We start from the raw sequence: 23,884 nt of genomic DNA, 5'->3' as shown, positions 1-23,884 counted from the left end.
ATGTCTATTGCTTTGACTGCCATATTATTCTGGCAGTTTTTTATTTTCAGTATCACCCAGTGCAAACAAAACATGCTCCGCTTTCCCCAGGGAACAGCCGCCCTCCAGCCAAATCAGCCCGCTGGCTCTGGTAGGTGCCCTTGCAGGCTGGATCTCTGCAGCTGCGGGACCTCCCTGCGCAGTCTGGCAGCTGCGGGCAGGTCCTGCTGTTTCATTCTCCAGTGAGAATGCAACTAATTAGTCCACTATCAGTGCAACTAATACTCCATTTGAAGGTAGTGGTAACAGCGTGCCCCTCTGCTGGTCCTGCCCGGGGCTGACAGTAGTTCATGTTTCACGCCAGTAGGAAGCTTATTTTTTTGCAAACTCACAGATTGCTCTTGTCCCAGTAAGTGTTGGCCTAAAATCTTCCTTAGTGTAATTCCAGTAAGGACTAAATCTGTCCCACCATATTGTTTCCTCACTGGCCCTCTCCTCCTCTTCCTCTTTTCCCAAGACTTCTTTGTGTCATCTGCTGCTGCTATTGATTATTCAGCATTACGACAGTGTCACTTATTTACATGTTTGGGGGACAATGTACCTCAGAGGTCCCGTATAGAGTAAAGGTTTCTAACTAGATGTATTCTGTGCTCACAGTAGGCCTGAGCAAAGAAAACTTGGCCCATATCCCAAAGCTTTGCACATTTGCAATCCGAGTCATTTCTGGCTCATAGCTCTCTTCAATCACAATTTTATATGTAAGAAGAGGAAACGTATTTCACTGGGAAAAGATGCACTGCTTTTGAAAAGGCATGTATATGTATATTTACCCGGGACAGCAGTCAAGCAGTGGTGTTTGTAACTTGTTTGCAGAAAGATGAGTTGACCGTGAGGCCAACAACAGGTGAGAAGGGTTTCTCAAATCTATTTATACTCCAGCCGGGGTGCCTTCAGCCCAGAGCTATGTGATAATTTATTGCTGGGGGCCAGTGCTTGCCAGCGTAATGAATTCCTGCGTAGCTGGAACAAGCCCTTCTGGGTTTGGCTCCGACACTTGGTGGACTGCATGATCATTGACAATGCTGCCTTTTAAGAAATTATTTAACAGTTCCATTTCATCATCATTTGAATCTGTTAAACTTACATTTTCATTTGTAGCTGCCATTATTCCTCTGCCTTAGGGAAATATACTTCACAGCCCAGTGCAAACTGTAATATTTTGACAGCAAAGTCTGCATGGTTGCCAGTTTCTGATGTTACAAAAGAAAATGCATGTGTGATGTGTTAATTAGGCTTTCTGAGGGAACAAATCTATTTTATGTGGCCATATGTGTTTGCTTAGCTATGGATCTAATCCTGGCCTCTGCGTAAAGCCCAGGCAGGGTAGCACATTGCAGGGAAGAACAGAATCCCCACTTCAGTCCGTGAGCTTATAGGGTTGCCATTACCAGCACAGTGAATGTGTCCTTTTGGGTTTTCCTTGGAGATAAAATTAGGGAAATGAACTGCTTGTTTACTCCCCTCCCTGCCCCAATATTCTCTCAGATCTTTTTAATACATGGTAGTTAAAGACAGTGAAACTTTACACCTACCTGCACACCCACTGTTTGAAGGGCGGTATTTTTTTCTCTCCTTAAAGTCATTGCTCTTTCTGAGTCTTCAAACATGGTAATAAACAAACGTGGATGATGCATGGTCCTCCTGATGATGCTTCGAAGTACTGGTAAGTGCTTGGCTTACAAAACTAAATTTAGATATAGCTTGGGTCTTGGCTCAGTCTTGTGCAAATTTAGGAGGAAAAGAAAATTTGAGATGGAAAAGGTGAGATAATTGGATCCTGCTTACCTTTTTGCAGGACAGGCTTGTCATCCCGCAATGGGTGGGTGGGAGATGGTCAGCCCCAGCGCTGTTGCTTTGTACTTCTGGAGCATATTAGTCTCCGGGGAAGCATCATACGAAGAATAGAGAAGCTCACACAAGTCCTAGTCTCCTTTTTGCAGCAAGGAGTCTGAATTAAACCTATCAAAGGACTCTTAAATTTATTAGTACACTGTTTATTTAAAGAAGTACCTTTCTATTTTTGCTGGTTTGTAAACAACCTCTGAAGAGGTTACGACAAGCTTCACCATGTGTTGGGAGTAGACAGGCTGCAGAGCTATTGGTCCGCCAAGGGAAACTGGGAATACACCAAACGTCTAAATGCCTACTGCATTCCTCGTGCTGTGGTGTTTCCAGTGGCTTTTTTTCCTGTGGAAAAGCTTAATCTAGCTATTTGGCTGTCAGGGGAACCCTGTGGGGCTGGAAATGGGAAATCGTTGACTTGCCAGGGCTACCAGAGCTCAGAGATGCAGTACATGCTTGCTCCCTCTCTTGGCTACTGGTAGGATAAATAGTTCTGAAATACTGAGTTTTTCAACCTGAAGAATGTAGTATTGTATTTTTTTTAATTGTCCATGGTGTTTTCTAGATTATATCTTTATTTTGCACCTTAGAGATACCCTGTTACCAGCTGTTGTTAATGCGCTATGTGGATTGATATGAAATTGTCTAAGATTTAGAATTAGGTAACTGCTTACCAGGAGTCCCGTGTCTGCCTAGCTGCTCAGCTGCAGAGAGAGCACTGTGTGACAGCAGGGCATCCCTGATGCTCTCTGTTCCCTGGCTCATCCACATGAAAAACTGTGCTATGGAAACCTACTTGTATGCCAGGTCTCTTATGATAATTAATGCATGTATGTATATGCATATGTTTTCTCTGAAATATAAAGATGAAAGGATCTCCATGGATATCAGGTTATTGATAAAAACCTCAATATTCAAAAAAGTCCAGAAAGATGCATTGCCTTGTGCCCTGATTGTCCACGTTAACTATATTTACAAGCAAAGAGACACAAAGCTTCAAAGTGGAAGAAAACGTAAAAAAATTAAAGAAAATAAAGCCATTGTATTGTACTGGCAGGTTTAATTTCCAGTTTGGATGTAAGAGATATTAAACTGATATTACTTATAAGAGGGCCGTAAGGCTGCAAGATGGAAATTGCCCTTTAGGTTGACTTCTTAGTGTCACATTTAAAAGCCAAGCAGCTAATGAATTTGTTAGTTTAGGTTTTATCTAGAGTCATCTCGGCCTTGCTGCATATCTTTGTGTGTCTGCTGGAATGCTTGGCAAGTTTTGTTCACAGCTTTACAGTTACTGCTCTGGGGAAGAACGGCTCTTTATTAGCATCCTTAGGCTTCAGCTTTCGTTCATTCATATATTAAAGACCCAGTGGTTCAGTAATAGTAATAATAAATGAAGGGCAGCCTATAACATTGAAAGCTTTCAGTTTCTCTTTAATTGCTATATAATCAACTCATCTATGCCTCAAGGAAAACTTTATTAAAGCAGGAGGGATTCATAGGGAGTAAGATAGGCTTATCACCCCTTTCTCCTTTAAAATAACCTTGATAAAGGGTGTACTCTATACCGTCTAACTTCAGAAATCCTCACAGGGTTACTTAATGCAGTCACAGAATTGTATATTAGTAAAGAAAGAGAAAAGAATATGATAAGGAGAGGTAAGAGGCTGGATTTTGAAATTCAGAATGTCAGTAAAGTGGAGAGCTATTAGGGATGGTGAAGGCTGTAGATAATTTTGTGCCAGCAATGGTGGAACTGGATAGATGCAGGGCAGGCAGATGCGAGAAGAACAGAAATGAGATCAGAGGGATAACGTGGCCCTGGGTCTTGATCACCTTGCCCTGCCAAGTATTTACTGCCTGTGTCTGCACATCTTTTTTTGACATTAATATTTTCATTATTCATCCAAAATGGGCAGTGGGCAAGAAATGGAAACTTGGGATCTTTGCCCCCAATTTTCAGATGATCCAATATACAGTCATGAGTTTGTATTAACCTTCGTGTTTACCTGAGGACAACATGGAAGTGAGCCTGTAATCCACACTGAAAGTGTTACAAAACCTTCAGGATCTTGCCCAGGAAGACCAAAATCTCAGTTTGAAGTTCATACCTGCAATGTGCATCTACACATGCTGTAGTCATGATGGCACTGAGTGTATCTGATGTAGAAGGATTAATGATTTGCTAATCTAGAAGGATTTCTCCTCAGGAGATGTTGGCAGCTCCTTACTGATGAGACGTGACAGTAAGAATAGGTTACTTTAGCTCCGTGCTGTGATTTCTTTCCTTCCTACCTATAGCAAAGGGGATAACTTCTCAGAATATTCCTCTTAATGATAAAACTTCATAAATGATTATGAAATGCTTTGGATGCTAAAGGGTGTGGCAGTGCAAACACTGTAATATACTGGCTTTATTGGTAACCTGCATAGTTGTCATTGTCAACTGTATTGCTAATATCTGGGGTAGCTCTTGAGGTTGAAAGAAGTAACTGGAGTGTGTATAGTGCTTTCGTATTCGAGCCACCTTCAGATGCTGAGGGCATGAAATGACAAGTCCCTTAAAGGTTTGAGATTTGAGCAGTGTCACTGGAAGCAAGGGCAGCTGCCAGCTTGCTAAAGGTCTGCAGATAAAGTGCAGCACGGAGCTGCTAGCTGCTGTTTTCGCAGCTGTGAAGCCCTGGCTGGAAAGCTGATATTGCTTCACTCTGTGCTCAGCCCCTCTGCAAGGAGACTCCACTGCAGTGGGTGCACTCTGGTTTTAACCCTTAGGACAAAACCACTACCCCGTGCTCGAGTTAGCTGTGGTTGTACACAGAAGCTCTACTGAACTGAGTACAAAATTGCCAGGTAGCTCAAGCTTAAATCGGGACAGGGGAAGGGTGGAAGCACAGCTGACCTATGCTCTGGTCTGTCAGTGTCCAGGCTGGATCTTGTAGCCTAAAAAGACATATTTGCTTAATGGAAATGCAACCTAAATTAATTGATGTACCAATAAAACATAAAACAAGACAGGCTTGTGCTGTGGTGGGGAGGAAGCAAATGGACTTTTTACAGCACAGGGCACTAGTTAGTGCACTAAGGAAGGAATCAATAGTGTAACATTGGGCTAAGATTTAAGCCGGTTGCATACAGAATGTAAGAGAGATCAAACTCATATCTTGCATATAAAAACTCTGATTTATTTACATCAGTAAAAAATAAATCTTAAAGTTGAGTATGGTCTTATAAAACAATTGTATTCCAGAAATGTTGTATTCATGAAAAATTGAAGTGTTGTCCAAAAAACCTGTTAAAAAAAAAAAGTATTTTTTTAAAAAGTGGCCAGCCAAACTATAATTTCCTGCTTGCTATAGTTACTCTTATTCTCATGCTTGCAATACAAATTGAAGGTAAACACCTTATTTGCATTAGTCCTGTACATTAACTGTACTGAAGAGAATCTGTTAGCTGTATGTAGTCATGAGTTCATATCACAAACTTGTAGATCACTCCTGGAGAAGCTCTGTTTCTTGAATATAATGCTTAGTTTGCTGCAGCATCCTTTAGGGCAGCATCAGAATCCTTCAGCAGCTGCAGTGTTAGGGGGGCTGGGTTTGCAATGAGCCTCCTGATGACCACAGCCTTAGTCAAAGCTGGGAGAGATGCTGTAGCAGAGTGCCAGCTCGTGTACCACATCTTCAGGGGAGCCTGGTTTTTGGGGAAAGATGCTTTGCCTGATTCCATGTCCAGCTAGCACATGTGTGAGGAGGTTTCCAGCTTGATTGCTGAAGTGAAGTGCTGCTCCATGTGCTGCTGTAGCTCCTACACCACGGAAGACTTTGGTGCTTGGGGGATATAAATAAATACTTTCTCTTACCACCCACCATGGATGCTGGGAAATTTCAGCACGAAACCATAAAGAGAGAAAATGTTTGTAGTAGCTGAGCAGAAGCTGTCCTCCCACTCTGTTACGTTTTCATCTTCAAAGCTACGTTTAGGCATGCAAAGTGCTGGTTTTCTGCTGTCATGTTTCTGGTTTGTTTCTATTCTGGGTGGTTACTGCCAGCAGAACAGACAAACCCAAAATGCTTGCAAATGTATTTGTATTTTTATGTAGCTGGGAGAGAACTACTCTTCTGAGGAGGGGGAAGACTGGCCTGCAGACTTTGCCCTGCTGATGATCTTTGCAGTACCTCCCTTGTCATTTCCCACTTTAATAGGGGATGGTGCCTCTGCCTGTGTGATTACAAGGTGGATCTGTTGACATCTCCTAGCTGTACACTATGGGTATGGCTGCTTTGCCACCTCAAGCTCACAAACCCCTGATGATCCAAACCATCAAGTCACTGCGAGCTACCTCTTTTATTCAATACCTCACCTTAATTATGACAGTTAAGGTTTCCTTGTGTCTGTGTCATAAAATGGCACTGAGATAATTGAAGGAGGATGGTTGCGATTAAGGCACTGGACGAAAACTCAGAATTTCAGTATCCAGAGGGGTCATTCGTACAGCACAAGATGAGCCTCAGTTCCCCCATCATGAAGGTGGCCAGGAAGGGTTAAAAATCCTGTGTGAAGGTGAAGTGCCCAGATACCACCATCATGAAAACTGTAGGAAAAATTAAAACTATTCCTTCAAAATAGGACTACAAATGGCTTTTTTTTTTCTGTACTAAAGTTGCATATGAAAACACATCAAATTAAATTAATTAAAATTACATTAATTAAAAGTTGCATCTTAATTGTGATGATAAATTAGTGAGGTGAGTAAGATCCAGTACATTCTGAAACTGTATTCCAGTGGGTGCTGTAAAAGCCTAGGGTTAATCAACTGTAAATAACTTGTGTTTTTATTAACAAGAATCTATCTAGACTCTTCAGTGAAATTGCAATAAATCCCCTCAAACTGCATAAATCAGGGAGAATATAAACCTCTTTCAGGAGACCAGGATTCTCTGTGCTACTGTTCTCTTCTCTGAAAAAAAAAAAAAAAAGATACATGTCCTTAGGTGCCTCAGGATTTATAATGTTGTTTGATTGGGCTATTACAAAACTACTCTAATCGGGATTAAGCCTTGTACCCTGGAAGCTAGAGACGATGAGATTACATGATAATCAAAGGTGATTTAGAAGATCAAAGCCTTTTTGAGGGAATAAGATCCCTGATTTTATTGCTTTAAAAGGGGTTATTTTGTTTTAACTTGTATTTGACCTTATTCTCTCTCTGCATGGTACCTAGTGTAAAGATGTGGCTTTGCTGAAGCCATTGATGTTTTTGCAATAAAACTCAATTGGTTCAGGGTTTTACCTCCCCCCCCGGATACAGCTGCTTTTTACAAAGCTGAAACTGTGATGCCTCCTGAATAAATAACATGTCAAATAATGATCATTTCTGAAAGTTTTTTAACTCCTTTAGCTAAACAGTGAAACAAAGGGCTTGGCTACATGTCCTGTCTTTATCGAATCAGTTTGCCTCAGACTCACCCAACTGCAAAGGATTTCTTTCACTCAATGTAAATCTTTGAGTTAAACCATGAAATGCAATCCAAGAAGCAGCTGGCTACCACTCCGCTGATATCTCCTTAGGTTGTTGGGGCCAGTTTGGGTTTTCAGATGCAATGCCATCATGTTGCTTCCTTGCGAGAAAAAACGAAGCCGTGTTTTGGCGGCTTGGGTAACGCTGCTTCCTCCCTCTGGGGCCTCTGGCCTTGCTCACGCCTCTGCCTTCGTGGGTGCTTCTGTTGTCAGTCCCTCTGCAGCCCCTGGCCCACGACATAGAGCTCGGGGTGAGAAGCGGATCTGTTGGACTCTCTGATTTCGGGGACACAAGGGCTGTTCCGAGAGTCGCCTGCTTTTCTAGGGCTCTCCTCCAAGCTGCAGAAGGAAAGATGCTTAAGTTAAGAGGCTAATGAATTATGACTTTTTAAAACAGTGCTGATTAGACCACGTTAACCCACAAAGCACAAATGCTGCACAATACTATGTCCTGTATATATGCTCTTTGTATGCACCATCCAGATTTTATTCTTGTGGTGCCAAATGCACTGTACTGTCCCCTCCCAAAACTCTCTTGGGAAGCAAACATTTCATATGTTTAACAGGGGTTCAGTATGAATCTGGGTTCACTTGCAGATAGAGACAGATTTGAGAGAAAAAGTCTTGTTCCAGACTCCGCTGGAGGAAAGGTCTTGCCTCTGTTACACATCTGCTTAGCATGGTTACAGTGATTTCTGAGTATGCCAACATGACTGTGGGATGTGTATTCTGGTGCTATAAATCTGCCACTCTGGAGACAGGAGAACTGAGACACAGAACGTGTAAATGATGTTCCTGAGGTTGCACTGGCAATCTCTAGGGGCACAGGGACTTTATGAATCAAGATTGATTATAGCAGTGGAGCTAGTAATGAATATCTCACGCCATGGGCCTTCATGCTGAAATGTGCCCTGTGTTGCTGTAACTAATTAAAGTGGTTTAAGCTCAATGTGAGGAAATATTCCAGAGTTATCTGGGAATCATTATTGTATTTTAAGTACATAAACTGCTAAACTGAATTAGCTTTCAACTACAGACAAGCTGTTATGTTCCTGTTCTGACTGCTAGGACTTTAATGATTTGAACTGCTGAATGGAGAGATTTGTGATACAATACATGACCAGTCACAAAACTAATCCAGATTCAAATATCCCCCAGCTGCAGAAGGTCTCACTTGGGCTACTTGCTTTGGGCCTGATTCAGTCAACGCAATCCCTTGTCAAGCCCTTCTTGAACAACATCTTAAAGGAAATAGCGTTTAATCTGCTATCTCTGCTCTACCTCTTGGGAGATTAGCAGTCTCAATGAAATATTATTTCATTTAACTGCATACACAGAAATCCTATTACAGATTAACAGGATTTCTATGAGCAGAGCAATTCATAAGATGCCAATAACGGCTGATTGCTGTCAAATGACCAAGCTTAGAAACCAGCAAACTTAGCTCAGTCTATCCATCCACAGGCTGTCCAAAAGGGAACCAGTTGTACTGACTTGAGCACTGAAACCTGAAACTGAAACTCTTGTCCAGGTACCCTAAGACTAAACACAAAAGCTCTAGCTCCAGCCCTAGTTAGGGCTAATGGTGTTTTAAGTCCTGATATTCCTTAGAGCACGGGATGGGCAGGAGACATGCTTGGGAAAGGAGCGCTTTTTGCCTTCTGGGGGAGCAGTGAGTGGGCAGGAGACACGCAAATCTGTGCACAGCACTGACATTTAATGCCTGCAATGGCAGCTACCAAAATGAGATGGAAGTCGCCTCTTTTTTGGTGTTTCTGCTAAAATGGGGTGGGTGGAGAGGGCACTGAGCTGCCTGATGAGGAACATGTTGCTTGTACAAGCTCCTATCTTTAGCAGTCTGCTTCTCAGAAAACGAATGTTTTAACTGGGCATGGAAAAAGTGGAGGGATATATCTCAGAGTTTGGGAGCATGGGGGAAACTGGCTAACTCACTGGTTTTCAAAATGTTTTACCTATAAAAGAGTGATGCTATTGCAGGTTTGCCTCTGTCTCCCCTCCCTCCTGTGACTAGTGCTTGAAGCTGCTAATAACACACAAAACACCTACACAGACCAAAAAAAAGGCATTGTTATATTTGGAGAGGAGAGGTAGAGCAAGGGAAGGAATGAAGGAAAGGAGAGTGACAGCTGGGTGGGAATAGCTTGTGAATTTGAGACCAGATGCAAACATGGGCAGAATGAGGATGTTTAGGTATACAACATCTGGTTTAGGGAGACATTTTGAAATTTCCCTCTGTCAGCCGAATGAATTGCAAAGGAGAGGAAGCCCTGGATGCTTAATGAACTTGAAGGAGAAAGATGGATCAGAGCGTGGTGGTTTGTCTGTTATGGCATCTGCTATAAGAGCAGGGGTCAGCATCTGTGCATGGGGATGTGGTGCTCACAGCTGTGGCAACCACTCCCGTCCTCAGCGGGAGGAGACGACCAGCAGTGATGTGAGGGGCTCTCAGAGCTTTTGCCACGTACCGATTCCTAAAATGGTCCTTTTCTGCCTGTCGGCACATTTGCCGTGATATTCGTATTGGGCCATTCAATTCAAGGTCTGTAAAAGTTTACTCCAGGCAGCTTATTTTAAGTGTAAGAAAACACACAGTAGTGTATTGCATCTTAAATCACTTCATGTGGTAATTAATGGGCTAAATTTCCCTTTTGCTTATATTGATAAAATTTTGGACTAACTCAGTAGGACTACTTTTGATGTCCATTTGTATAAACCATAAGCCGAATTTGGCTCAGGATATATTTCATTCTTCCAAAATGCTGTATATCGTAACAGTAGGATATATAATTTTTTTCATGAAAGGGATGATTTTATTTCCAGTGGTTTTTTTATATTATTCTCTATGCTCTGACAGACTACAATAGAAAGATAATACACCTGACATTGAAGCATAAATTAGCTAACAATTTATGATAGACTGTTTTTAAAATGGATCCATAAAACTGCCAGGGCTTTTGTCTTGCAAGGTTTGGCATAAAGCCTCTCTTGAAAACATTTATTTCTGCTAGCAGGCACTGGAGTAGACAAAGCTGACTTCACACAGTACATAACAACAACCAAAAACCCAGCAACAATGCACAGGACTTTTAGGAAATCTTCAAATCTCAGAATATAATGCAATATTAGAACTGGGAATGCAAAACGGTTTGCATTTCCCGGTGTTTTTGCATGTTTTGTTCAGCACGCTCCTCTACTGCCAGTGTGGGAAACTCGGTCCTTATTCTGTCTTTGGGGAGGGAATGCCTGGGACACCTGACTTCAGTATCCACGACTGTCGCTGTACTCGCAATGCACTGAGTGCTCGTGCACTTACAAGTGCAATTTTATCTCCTGGTAGGGTTGGTCTTGCAATCCCTACTCATGGGGATGATTCATGTGATTTCAGCTGTTCTGTGGCAAGAGTAAAAATACTCCTCACATGAGGGAAGGTTACCTGAGAAGGGTCTTAATCCTCTTGTGTAGCTTAGAGCTTAATGGACTTAAACATCCTGAGATGCTAAGAAACGAGAATAACAACACTTTGTACTTCCAGGCTGTTACGCTGATCTTTGAGTATTCCCAAATACCCATTTCTGTTTCCTGGCTGGTTTTGTGATTTTTTTTTTTTTTTAAGTGGTAGAGAAAATTTAAATCTAAGCCCAAATTTTTAAAAAATGGCCATCAATGGTTGCAAACATGGAACTGGCGCGTGTTGATGCTTCAATTTCTTTAAACCTACTTTTTCAGAGCAATGATTCTCCAGTAGCCATGGGACATTTTTCTACTTTGAAAACTGGGCTGTGGACCCATCAGACTTGAAATCAGCACCTAGATCTGAAAGCCTACATGAGAAGCTCAAGATTTCAAGCTATAATTACATCCATACAGATCCTTGCCTACACGTTATCTGTCCGTCATTCTTGCCAGCTGATTTGAAACATTTTACTACAGATTTCAGCTGAACAGTTTACTGACTTAAAGGCTGATGCTAGGAACGATACCTTTCCTCCTAGTCCAAGCCTACCTTCTTATGGTTATTTGAAGATGTTTATAACCTGAGGGTTACTTCAGAGCTTTTAAGAATTAAATATGGATGTCCTTAGCCCCCATGCAAATAAGGGGAGTTCTGTGCCATGAAACCAACACTGAATTTTCCCTGGGGTGCCTGTCACAGCAGATGTGTAAGTGTAAGGCTTGAGCAAGCCACAGAAATGTAACTCTTCCCTTTATTCAGACTGGTAATCTACTGAAATCTGGGGCAAGACAATAGAATAGAATAGAATATTTCAGTTGGAAGGGACCTACAATGATCATCTAGTCCAACTACAATGTTATCTTTGCCCAGCCATCTGTTCTGCACATGAACAGGGTGCTCTTCTGGGAAATCTCTTAACGCCATTAAATTCCCATCAGGAGTTTAGAAAGCCAACGCAGTGCTGTACTTCTGCTTCCTTAGCCCAAAGAGGAAAGTTTCTTACCTTGCTTGGTTAAGCGCGGGTTCACTGCTGGCTGCTACAGGAGCTGGAAGACGAAACTGGACCCCTGGTCGGCGGTCAGAAAAACTTCTCCTCACGAACGGCTGAGGATTGGCAGCGCTCAGGGACAGCTTTCTGGTCCGGTCTCCAGGCTGCCGAAAAAGCAGGCTGCTCTTTTGGGAAAGCAGTGAAGCTTCAGGCTGGCTGGTCGCCTCCGCAGAGGGTTTGGTGGGTACCAGTGGAGGTCTGGCTTCGAATAAGGAAGAAGTGGCTGGGCAAAATATTGAATGGATGTTGCTGCCCCTCTTGGAGTTGGAGAGCTGGAGCTCGTCTGCAGCATCCAGCCCAGCTCTCGGCCCCTTGTAGGAGCGGGATGGGGAGGTTGGTGGAGAGGGAGTGGTGTGGAACAGAGGGGGGCTTGCATCTCGGCGGTAGGCTGGGGAGCCCTGCAGCTGGTACGGCGTTGGCGAGCTTTGCTTGTGCCCCGCAGGAGGGCTGGGTGGTTTTCGCTGGGGTGGTGGAGAGGGCAGCTTTTTCTGCGAGGGTGGGCTGGGCACCCTGGGACTTGTGGGGGGACTGGGTTTCCTCTGCATGGTGGGTGAGCTCGGTTGCGGGTTGCTAAAAGCCTGCAGAGAGTGTCTGTGGTGTGTTGGAGGGCTGAAAAGCCGTTTCTCCGTTGGTGGAGAAGAAGGAGGAGTTCTTGTTGGGGATACCCTCCTGGCAAATGTTGAGCCTTTTTCGTTTCTCCTGAGCAAATCGGGAGAACCATGCTTCTGGTATTGCACTGAAGTCGCAGGTGAATTGGGCTCTTTGCTCTCTGAGCTGTTGCTGTGTGGTTTTGAAACCCCACTGGGATTTTGAAGAGGAATAATTTTATGAGTTTGCTTGTACAAATCCGCAGCCTCTTTTCTCTGGGTTGCCAGTATCTCCTCCTGACTAGGGATGTGCATGTTGGTAGGGTTCAGCTCCAGAGAGTACCTCTGCAGTTTCTCGTCCCCTGCTCCGGTATTCCTTAGACCTTTATTAGTGATTGCACTGGGGCCGCTGATGTTTTTACTTGGCAATAAGTCAATGGACTGAAGGGAGGCTTTCATTTTTGGGGAAACTTGTGCTCTCTTAGTAGCATGAAATTTTGTTTTGGCGGGCTTTCTGGCGTCTTCTGAAGAGTTTCCTTCTATTCTTGCAGTTTCTTCAGGCTCAGATAAGTCAAAAGAAGTGTCCATTAACATTTCAGGTGGTGGTGGTGGCAGGTTCTCAATGTCTTCATCAGTCTCTTCCTTTGTGTCCTTCTTGCTTAATTCTGCAGCTGGTGCAGGAGGAAAGGCATTTGGAAAACTAGAAGAAACTCCATTGGTGTTTGAAGGGTTTGTGTCTTCTACTGGTGAAATACGATGCTTAAGATTTAAAGGTGCCAGGCCTCTCTGAAAGGGAATGGTGGGTGGAATGACTGGAAGTCCAAATTTTCTGATGCACTTTATTGGTCCTAAAGATCTTAAAGGTGCAGCTTTCGCAAGATCGTCAGTAGGACTGAATGTTTCAATAAGCTTTTTGACAGACTGTCGGGGGGCACAGCTGCGGCCACTGAGCATTTGTGTTCCAGGAGGCTCCTTTTCTTTGCCTCCTGATGTCTCCTGGGTGGGCACAGTAGCTCTTAAAGGCTTCCTGTCTCTTTCTTCATCCAGCTGATTGGCAGGATTTTGATCAACCACGAACAAAGGGACTTTATCCTGGTTAGGCAGGATGCTGAAATTTTTTGAGAGGCATGCCTTCAGCTTGCTAGAGGACCTAGCTGTAACTTGCTCATCCCGTAAATAAGGTGCTGTTCTTGATTTCCAAGGCTCTGGGTTGTTATCTGTATCCTTCTTCCCATAAAACATTTCCAGCCTCTTGCTGAGCTCTTTTTGAGTTCTCTGAAGCTCTAGGAGGGTCGGGTCCTCTGCCTGGCTTCTGAGGGACTCCTCTGACCTGGACCGTCGTTGTCTCCCAAATGCTTTCTGGCTGCCCGTTGCTGTACTGGGCCTTGTTGTTAGGACTGCTCTTCCGTTCTCATCCTCTACCCATTCTTTACGCTTGGATTTAGCTGGGACGAACTTGATTTTTTCACTGATGGCATCTTTCATCTTCAGAATAATTTCCTCTGTCTCTGCATTCTCCGTCCTCTTGATGGACTGCCTGTGTGTGTTATCAGTGACTGCAGGCGAAGACAGGGGCCTCCTTGGCAGGACATCCTTCCCCATATCTGATAAACTTGTGTTGTCATCATCCTCCCCCAGGGTGCTCCCTCCGTCGTCGTCATCATCATCATCATCAGAAGGAAAATCTGTTGATTCACAGATTTTGAAATGTTCACCTTCCTGAGTAGAGTCAGACTGGAAGGAGTTATAGGAATGGCTTTTGCTCAAGCTTGCATATTGGGGCATGGTAGAAATACCTTCTGGTACTCCACCCTGACAAGAAGTCACTTCCCTACTCTGCATGGACGAATAAAATATATCTTTAAAATGCCTTTCAAGTGTGCAGTCATGGGATGCGGCTGTGCCCAGTGACGTTGTCCCATCACGCACGTGCTCCACTGTTCTGGCATGCTTTTGGGACAGATGTCCGCGCTCACAGGAATCACAGCTTGCTTGTCCTCCGTGCTGGCTGAGGGCACTGAACTCTTTGAGGGATTCATTGTCCACTCCAATGCCACTGTCCTCAGAACAGAGAGTCCTGTCATCACCGTGGGACTGAGAAGATCCCACTGTTGAGGCTTCAAGTAGCCTTACCGTCCGTAGCAGGCGCTCATCAAAGCTTTGCTTTGCTTTCAGTTTTCCTTCCAAGTTGCTTGCAGCAGACTGCAGGTAGCTGCATGTCTCCTGCAGGGCACTGGAGGTGAGGGAGGCCAGCGTCCCACTCAGTAACTGCATTTTATTGACCGTGTACTGCAGTAGTTGTTGCAGAAGGTCAGGGTGCTCCTTTAAATCACCTTTTTCTGCTGGCCATGCCAGATTCCCACCTACGTCTTTGAGAAGACTTTCCCCATCGTTGGCAATTTCTTCCAAGAGCTCATTGATTTCATCAAAGCAAAGCACGAGAAAGCTTACCATCTGCTGTAGGAAGAGTTGAGTTTGGGTAGCCTGGTTGGCCATATGAAGTATAGTTTCATACTTTGAGAGGTTGGGATTTAAGTAGGCATATGCACTCTGATGAGCCTTAACAAGCAGTTCTGGGAAATCTACCTTTTTATCTGTCTCACATGGGGGCAAAATGGACTTTTCTTTAATTTTGCTAGGTCGACCTTGCTTTGCTAGCTTATGAGTTTTTTGCTTCTTTCCTTTCTTTGGGATTTGCTTTGCATTGCTTTCATTCTTGTCATCCCAAATGAAAGCTGATGCTTCTGATTCACAGGACCTTTGCTTTCTGATCTGTATGGCCTCAGTGATATGTTTTTGAGATTCAATCAGTTCGGACATAACAATTTCAGCATCTGTGGCTGTCCTCTCAATTTTCTTGTCTTCCCTGGAAATCTGGGGATCTGAACGAGCCTTGCAAGATAACTGCAAATTATCATTTTTGTCCTGCTCTGATAGTCTATCCTCCTTTTCTCTCAGGTAGTGGAATTCATCAGTACTGTAGCAAGATGAACCTTTAACAAGCAGTGGGATTCCTTTATCTCCTGGATCAATACGCAAAATACTTTTGGGTTTATTCAAAGCCTTAAGACTACTTCTTGCAATAGTATTAGCAATCTCACTGTGAGAGGGTGTGCAGCCCATCCTTTCTCAGTCTTTGGCTTTATTTTTGATTAAAAATCCAGATGAACTAGGGAAAATACAACAAAGAATCAAACTCACTGTTTCATCCCGAACTGCAGGCTGGCCTTTTTCTCAGGAGTTTTCTATCATGATCCCAGTTTTGTTGTCAGTTTTCATTGTCATTTGCCTCGAAATCTCACGTGCTTAATGCCCAGGATCTTCTCTTGAAGTGCACTGTCCCATTGTACGTTCCCACTCGGGTTTTCTTCTTCAATTCAAAAAAGGAGTGTGAAAGCTCTGCTGGATTGAGAGCTAATGGATTAAGAGGACTTGCGTGCCTCACTTCTGTCTTGACAGATGTCCACTACAAATAAGATTTTAAGCTCATTAGGGTAAGCAGGCACCAGCCAGCCAGCAACTGTGTTGTATTTATAAAGGCAGATTTTTTTTTCTGCACTATATTGGGAGGCAAAAGGACTTGGTACCTGTCCCTCCTTTTTTCCCTTGTTGCAAAAACATAACATACATTGAATGCAGAGATCCAAAGGAAGGGACTGTATTTTGAAGCCTTTTTGAAGGGAAATTATTTGAACATGTGCGTAAATGCCGCTAGATACTCCTTAACCAAGAGAAAGGTGACCTTGACTGAGTACGTGTCCACTGGAGGATACAAGACATGAAATCAGATGGGTTAGAGATGCCTGTTAGACTTCTGCCTTGAGGGTCTTCAAAATTTTCCCTTACTTGCAAGTGATAAGCTGTTTACTTTTTCCTTCTAAGATTTCCAAATGAGATTTTGATTTTTTTCTTCCCCTCAGGTGATCATTCTTGGAAAGTATCTTTTTCTCTTCTAGATAGCTTCTTCCCAACCTGAAAAGCTGAACTGCACAATAATGGTATTTGTAGAATAAGTTTTGAACGTGTTGTTAAGAGGATGTCTGTATGTAGCGGATCTAAACTGTAGAATTTCAGATTAAAAACAAATTAAAGGAAAATTTATTTTGTCCTTCCTCTGAGTGTTTTGGGATAAAATTTTAACGTGTTCTTTGCACTCACAAAAATGACTTGCTTACTTTGATTTCTTTTTCATCGGCTAGGGCTTAGTTCTCTTAACTGCAAGACTTTACGTGTTAAAACTGTAAGGAAAAAAGCAAACAAATATATAGACCCATTTCTGAAAAAAAAAAAAAACAAAACCAAAACCAAACCCACTGTTGTTCGAATAACTTCTGAGATCAGGACAGAATAATCCCCCTCTGAAAGAGAAATTAAAGAAGCCATAGTAGGAATTGTATGAAGCAGAAGATATTTATCTTTTCCAACTATTTATTTATGAAGGGCGGTATGTGGATGAGGGTGATAATAGCAATCACACCCCAGTTTCCCTCTTCATTACTCAGACTGGCCTACGTGGATTCGTCTTTTAATTTCCGGATGCAGCTTTTCTACCGAAGGTGGCCATTCTCCGTGTCGCAAAGGTTACAGACAACGGTGGCCAACTCTAACGCTGGCTAGAAGCCTACAGCTTCTCTCTAGCAATGTGATTTCTAACTGCGTGGCTGTGGGTATCTTGTCCGATTCCCAAAAATCGTTGCATGCTGCCAAGCCTATAAAACTTTCTCAGACTTTAAAGAACTGCTTACATGATTCATTCCTTGGTGCTGGACTGCAATAGCTGAATGTCTGCATGGAAAGTCATTATTCTCTGTAGCCTTGTTGTTTAAATCTCTTTTTCTGTTCAACAGGGGCAGCAAAATTACCTTGTTTTACAGGGGACAAGGCATGACAGTGATTCCAAATTTCTAAAGTAATTTTTCTGGAACACATAAATTGTACTTAATATACATGATGGCATAGTCATTTCCCTCAATGCTTTTCTGGAAAGTGTCAGGTAATTACTTCTTGGCTCTGCTTCTTGCAAGTCATGTAGCTCACTCTCTGGCTGCTTCTGTGTCTCACCATGATGTGGTTTCTACACAACGGTCCCAGCTCTTTTTGCATTCCCTTTTAGGCACGTATCTAATGTGTTCAAAGTGGAGAAACGGAGCGGATTTAGGCAGCTGCTTCATCCTAGTGATCCTAACGGTCAGGATGCTATAGCCCTCCACAATAAGTCAAGGAAAACACAGTAGATCAAGCAACTAGCCTTAGTGTACCACTTCTATTTACAGTGGGAGTTGAGAGACATCTTTATGTAGCTGCTTAATATCTGTGCTATAAAATCTCTTGTGACTTTTCTTCAAAAAGCACCTCTAACAGTTCCATTGTTCGCACTGGGAATTTTGACAATTAAGTCCATGTGAGGAGTTTGTTGTATTTGGGAAGTTCTTTTTCTTCGCTTTTTCCTTTGATTTTACAGTCATGTCACTTTTGTTTGTTTTTTCTTGTTATTTTCAGGCCGTGCATTAACATCTTAAAGGAAATACATGTATGGTTAAAAAAAATGCAAAATCCTAGTTTATGATTATTTATTAGGTATCCATTTATTATTCTAAATATCAAACCAATATTCAGTTTATTATTTATTTATTATTAAATAGAGATCCAGGGTTATAGAAAACATGTTTTTAACAAGGCATCTGTTTTATCCCAACTTTAATTGCAGTTTGCATGTATATGCAATATGACTATTTAACGTTGTGTCAAATTTTTTAGCTTCTGTGAGAGAGCAGGAACTTTAATGCGCCTGTTTCCAACCACTTATGAAACTGCATTTTCCTCATCAATATTCTTGTTATTAAGTAGTTATATATTGCTTTGAATGTCTGAGGCACTTCAGAAAAACCCAAATGCGTTACTTCATGGAAAATGCTAAGGAAAATGTTTTGTCTCATGGTCATGCAACAAAACAGAAGACCAAATGGGTAAGTTGGGTAAAAAGCAGTGGAAGAAGAGAAGAATGATGAGGAGAATGACAAGGAAATATTTTTCAGTGCAAGGGGATTAGATGAATTTGTAATCTGTAATTTATGACTGCTATATGTTGATGTCATTCCTAGTGCAGTTACTATAGTAATGTATTTTGGTTTACAACGCTACTGTTTGCAGAACACAAGTTGAAAAGGAAACAATTGGTCATGTTCAAGTAGATGCCCAAGTGTTTTTACCTGTGAACTTGCTGACTCGAGCGATTTTACAAGTGTGCCAGATGAACACAAAACTGTGTTTGACCAACAGACCCTAGGAAAGCACCAGAACCAAGATAATTAAGGATTAAAGGAGGCTTTCCTATGCATGTGCACTGTGTGTAAATTGCTTTTGCTCTTTGTCATGGTTTAACCCCAGCCAGCAACTAAGCCCACCCAGCCGCTCGCTCACTCCCCCCGGGTGGGATGGGGGAGAGAATCGGAAGAGTAAAAGTAAGAAAACTCGTGGGTTGAGATAAAGACAGTTTAATAGCTAAAGCAAAAGCCGTGTGTGCCATATGGCCGTGTGCCATACTAGCTACTGTGAAGAAAATTAACCCTAGCCTAGCCAAAACCAGCACATTCTCCACCCCTTATTCCATACCATTTACGTCATGCTCAGGTACCACACTATCCGATACAACCTCATTAACCACCACCCCGCTTCCCATCCTTTGATATAGTACACAGATATAATTCCCCTAGTCTATGGACCACCCCTGTAAAATGTCCACAAAATGTCCACTGAGTTCATGTAGTCCATGACTTTGGGCTCCATCTGTTATAGGGGTCACTCAGGACAGGAGAGGTAGCGTGTTGCATGGAGTTATTGGGCACCAAAGCCAGCTCAGATCGGGTCACTGCTGCACTTGCACTGCTTCTTGTAAGGCTTGTCCTCCATTGGTTCAGGTGGTTCCTGCTATAGTAATTCCTGTAACATGCAACTCAAATCCTGGGTTACAACAATTTAAAGGTATTTCCAGTGCAATCTCCACCCGTGGTCCCTTTGGACCAGACTAACGGGTTTAACATTGCAATGAACTCCTCCCCTTGCCCCCGCTCTGGCTTGGACTTATCCACAGACTGCAGTCCCTTAGGGGTGTACGTGCTCCAAGTGGAGCCTTATCTATGAGCCAGAGTCTCTCCAGGGGTATACCTGCTGCAGCATAGACTTATCCACAGCCACAGTCGCTTTGAGATGCACCTGTTCTAGCGTGGCCTTCTCCATGGGCCATAATGCCTTCAGAGATAGACCTGCTCCAGTGTGGCCTTACCCACAGCCACAGTCCCTTCAGAAATAAACCTGCTCCAGCATGGCCTTACCCATGGCTGCAGTCACTCCAGGGCCATACCTGCTCTGTCGTGGGCTTATCCATGGCCACACGCTTTGAGGTCCTCCACCATGACCTCGTGCACAGACACTGATGCTTCAAGGCGTACCTGCTGCAGCATGGACTTATCCACAGCCACAGATGCTTCGAGGTGTACCATCTCCAGTGTGGACTTATCCTTGGGCCACAATCCCTTCAGAGGTATATACCTGCTGCAGCACAGACATAGCCACAGACACTTTGAGATGTACGTGCTCCCGTGTGGACTTATTCACGGCCACAGATGCCTTGGGGTGTTCTGCTCCTACGTGGACTCATCCACAGGTCACAGTCCCTTTGACTTGAGTTCACACTGGAGTTCCAGCCTGTCCAGTACAGCAGCACAGGAATAGAAGCGATGCCCTGGCCATCTGCCAGACCAGGCGCACCGCCATTGCTGTTATCAATGTTCCCAGGCACAGCAGAGTCAGACGATAAGCAGCACAGCAGTACAGCAAGCAGTGAAAGCAAAAACCAGCCAGTAACAAGCACTAAACTCTAACATACAGTAAGGCAAGCAAGCCCCATGGCAAGCACAGAATCCTGCCAATTAATAGCTAAACAGCAATAACAGCTATAAATTTGATGTAGCACATTCCAATCAAACATGTTATCTCGAACCCTTTGAGCCCCACATTGGGCACCAAAAGGGACTGTCGAGGTTTAACCCCTGGTGGCAACTAAGCACCACCCAGCCGCTCGCCCACTGCCCCCCGGTGGGATGGGGGAGAGAATCAAGAGTAAAAGTGAGAAAACTCGTGGGTTGAGATAAAGACAGTTTAAGAGGAAAAGCAAAAGCCGTGTGTGCAAGCAAAGCAAAGCAAGGAATTCATTCACTGCTTTCCAAGGGCAGGCAGGTGTTCAGCCATCTCCAGGAAAGCAGGGCTCCATCTCACATAATGGTCACTTGGGAAGACAAATGCCATCACTCCAAACGTTCCCCCCTTCCTTCTTCTTCCCCAGCTTTCTATGCTGAGCATGACACCATATGGTATGGGATATCCCTTTGGTCAGTCGGGGTCAGCTGTCCCAGCCGTGCCCCCTCCCAGCTTCTTGTGCCCCCCCAGCCCACTTGCTGGTGGGGTGGGGTGAGGAGCAGAAAAGGCCTTGACTCTGTGTGAGCACTGCTCAGCAGTAACGAAAACATCCCTGTGTTATCCACACTGTTTCCAGCACAAATCCAAAACATAGCCCCATACTAGCTACTGTGAAGAAAATTAACTCTACCCCAGCCAAAACCAGCACACCCTTCCTTTCATATACTTTCTTCCTAGTGTTAAAATTGGCAGTATTCTCATTTTGAGGGAGCTGCCTGGTCACATAGCACTCCTCGAGGGAAGAACTTGAATGTTCAAACCCTCTCAGACATAGTTGGTGCAACAGATGATGAAAAACCAAAGGCTAGTCTGAAAGTGGCACTGTAAGTGCCCTAGAAAAGGCAAGAATAAGGCCTGAACCTGGACGGAGATGTGTGGTATTCAGACCCCAGAGGTGTTACCAATGTCATAACCACTGGATGGATTTTAGGGACTTATGAAAGAAGAGTCAGTTGATTAAAAACTGTATGAAATTTCAGTGTGAAACCGGTAACATAAGCTTAAAAATTATGGAAACAAGGAAAGATGATAATAAGGGACTGCTGTTGAGACGCTGCAGGATTTAAAAGGGGAATACGCATAAATGCTCATACTGGGTCTTAAAAATTTAAGGTTTGTGTTTGTGGATGACTTCTGGGGAAACTGAATTTCTGCTCACTGAGGAATTATGGAGAGCTTGAGTGATAACAACAACTTTAAAGAGCTATTTTACTCTGAAAGTAACCTGCTTTCTCTTCTTTTGTATCAGCAAATTGAATATAACCAGGGAACTGTTCATATTGTTGGCCCAGATATCACTAAGTAAATAAGAAATTGCTGCTTTTTATTTCAGCTTCTCCTGCAGAGCTGACACTGTTCTGGGAGATGGAGTAGATTCTCTCCTTTCTGTAATCACTAACAGAAATACTTAAAAAGCTTCACCCTGTTTCCCCTGTGGAAACCTGTTGACAACAGTAAGGAATAGGAATACCACGGTTTGAAGGAAATCTAGTTGCAAAGAATTAAATGAAACCAGTGAGTCTATACAGAGCCTTTATTAGTGGTGATGATGCAAGTGAAAGACAAAATTCATATTGACTCTGGGTCAAGGATAAATTTTTCAGAACTGGCTGTCTGAAGCTCAACTCATGCCTTCTCTTTTTTATTTCTAACTGCTAAGTCAATTGCTTCAGACTGATTGCATGAGACAATAAATATGAACTCAATGCTTTCAAAAACCTGTTTTGCAAAAGGACAACCTTTTTTTTTTTTAACAGCAGCAGGACAAGAAAAAACAGTTGTTGAAAACAGGTAGGAAACTGGTTTCCTTTTCCAGCAAAAATCCTTTATAAAGGAATTAACAGAGGAAGAAATACAAGTATAAAATTAAAGAGAGTCAGTTTTGGGGGCTTGCCTGCACAGGGCTGTTGGTACACTTGGATGACCCAAAGGAGTTGAGAAAAATTGTATGAGTTTAACACCACTTGAGGTCAGCAGTAGTTTTGTGAGACATGTTTACATTTGTCTATTATTTTTGGAATGTGTATTCTGGTCACTTGGTCATAGTTTCTGTTTGCTAAGAAATCCATGGGTATTTAAAAGCCTGCTATTTGTCATAACTAATACATTCACTGTTGGTTTCAACGGTTAAGACAGTGACTGCCAAAAGATAAGAGTTAGGACCAAGAATTGTGTGAAACAGCATAAAGCTTTAAAGCTTTATAGATATATAGTATAGATTTCCAGAGTTATGCAAATCTAGAAAATTAAAAGGGGACAGTCCCATTAGCCCAGGCAGTGGTTACATCAGTTCTCACAAGTGTAAGCAAGTTTGTGGCTGTGGAGCAATTTCCAGGAAAGCAAGTTCCTATCAGGTGAGGGACTGGCAACTTAACAGGCAGGCAGGAGCTTCTGTCATTTCTAGTGGAAGGTGGTAGTGTTGATTTGGGATCTAGAAGTGAGGTGCAGGTGATTTGTATTCCTGAAAAATATCCCAAGACGCTATAGAAAAGAGCGTAGGTATTTAGCCTCATGGCTCTTCCAGTCCGCAGTAGGTTCCCTCACCTAAAGCATCTCAGGGTTTCCCTGAAAATGGAGATAAATACAGCATTTCTCCTGGCCTCCTCTCGCAGACTGTCTGAAACCACAATGTGTGCACTGATAGCTGTGTGAAACCACATCAAACCTGCAGATAGCCTGCAGTGTGGCAGCTGCTGCCTGGCAGTATGGTGGCCGGGGCAGCCGTCCTGGTGAGAATCCTGGTACGCTTGTGTGCGGAGCAGGCATTTACTCTGGAGAGAAGCTGATCTCCTTTCACTACCTGGACGCTAATGAGAGAAGAGCCGAGTGGCTCTTGATGAAGTGCTAGGCTCGAGGCTGTGGATCCCGACGCGGTGGATGTGATCTGAGGAGCTGGCAGGGGGCACACCTAGCAGAAACTGGAAAGGGCAATTTACATGGTGGGGCGCTGGCTGATGCTTGGAGGAAGGGTGGTGTGTCCCTCGGGAAATAATGGGCAGGGCTGGAAAGACTGACAATGACCCGTAGCCTTTTTTGTAGGAGAGAAATATCCTGACTGTGGGTGGATACACAGCTTCCTTGTTTCACACGCAGTTCTGAGGGTAGCTCCTAGAGCATCCATCATCTTTTGAACATGCTTGCTGTCCCGAAGATGCACTGAAAGCACGCTCACTTTCAGAACCTCTCTGCTGCTCTAATCCTCGCTCTGGAGTGGCTCTACTTGAAGCTGCAATGTCTTCCAAAGCCATTTAAATGATTCCTTTCCTCTGACACGTAAGTTTGTGAAGATGAAGGAACTGGTTAGTAATGTCCTATTTCTGCCCAAAGGAGAAACAAGAAGTGAAATAATATTTTAGTTAAAACAGGCTTGTTGCTCACAAGCATTGTTTCCCCATCTTCCTCCCA

General features: G+C 43.3%; 1 protein-coding gene across 1 annotated transcript; it reads right to left on the bottom strand.

Annotated features, from left to right (window-relative positions):
- Window positions 1-7,604: 7,604 nt before the first annotated feature.
- On the bottom strand, window positions 7,605-15,628 carry PCARE (photoreceptor cilium actin regulator). The gene is made up of 2 exons (XM_072858440.1): window positions 11,874-15,628; window positions 7,605-7,734 (listed from the first exon to the last, which is right to left on the bottom strand). The coding sequence occupies exons 1-2, from the start codon at window positions 15,626-15,628 to the stop codon at window positions 7,605-7,607; spliced, it is 3,885 nt and encodes a 1,294-aa protein (XP_072714541.1).
- Window positions 15,629-23,884: the final 8,256 nt, after the last annotated feature.

This window comes from Ciconia boyciana, chromosome 3 (genome assembly GCF_034638445.1).
Source record: "Ciconia boyciana chromosome 3, ASM3463844v1, whole genome shotgun sequence".
NCBI lineage: Eukaryota > Metazoa > Chordata > Aves > Ciconiiformes > Ciconiidae > Ciconia > Ciconia boyciana.
Note: the sequence above shows the minus strand (reverse complement) of the source record. Positions and strands in the feature narration are given on the sequence as shown.

What these genes read in the sequence shown, in the direction of transcription:
- PCARE (XM_072858440.1), bottom strand. Translation starts at nt 15,628, where the DNA reads ATGGGCTGCACACCCTCTCACAGTGAGATTGCTAATACTATTGCAAGA. An exon ending in CCCGCGCTTAACCAAGCAAG is followed by an intron (nt 7,735 to 11,873) that starts GTAAGAAACTTT and finishes TTCCTTCTGCAG; the next exon opens with CTTGGAGGAGAGCCCTAGAA.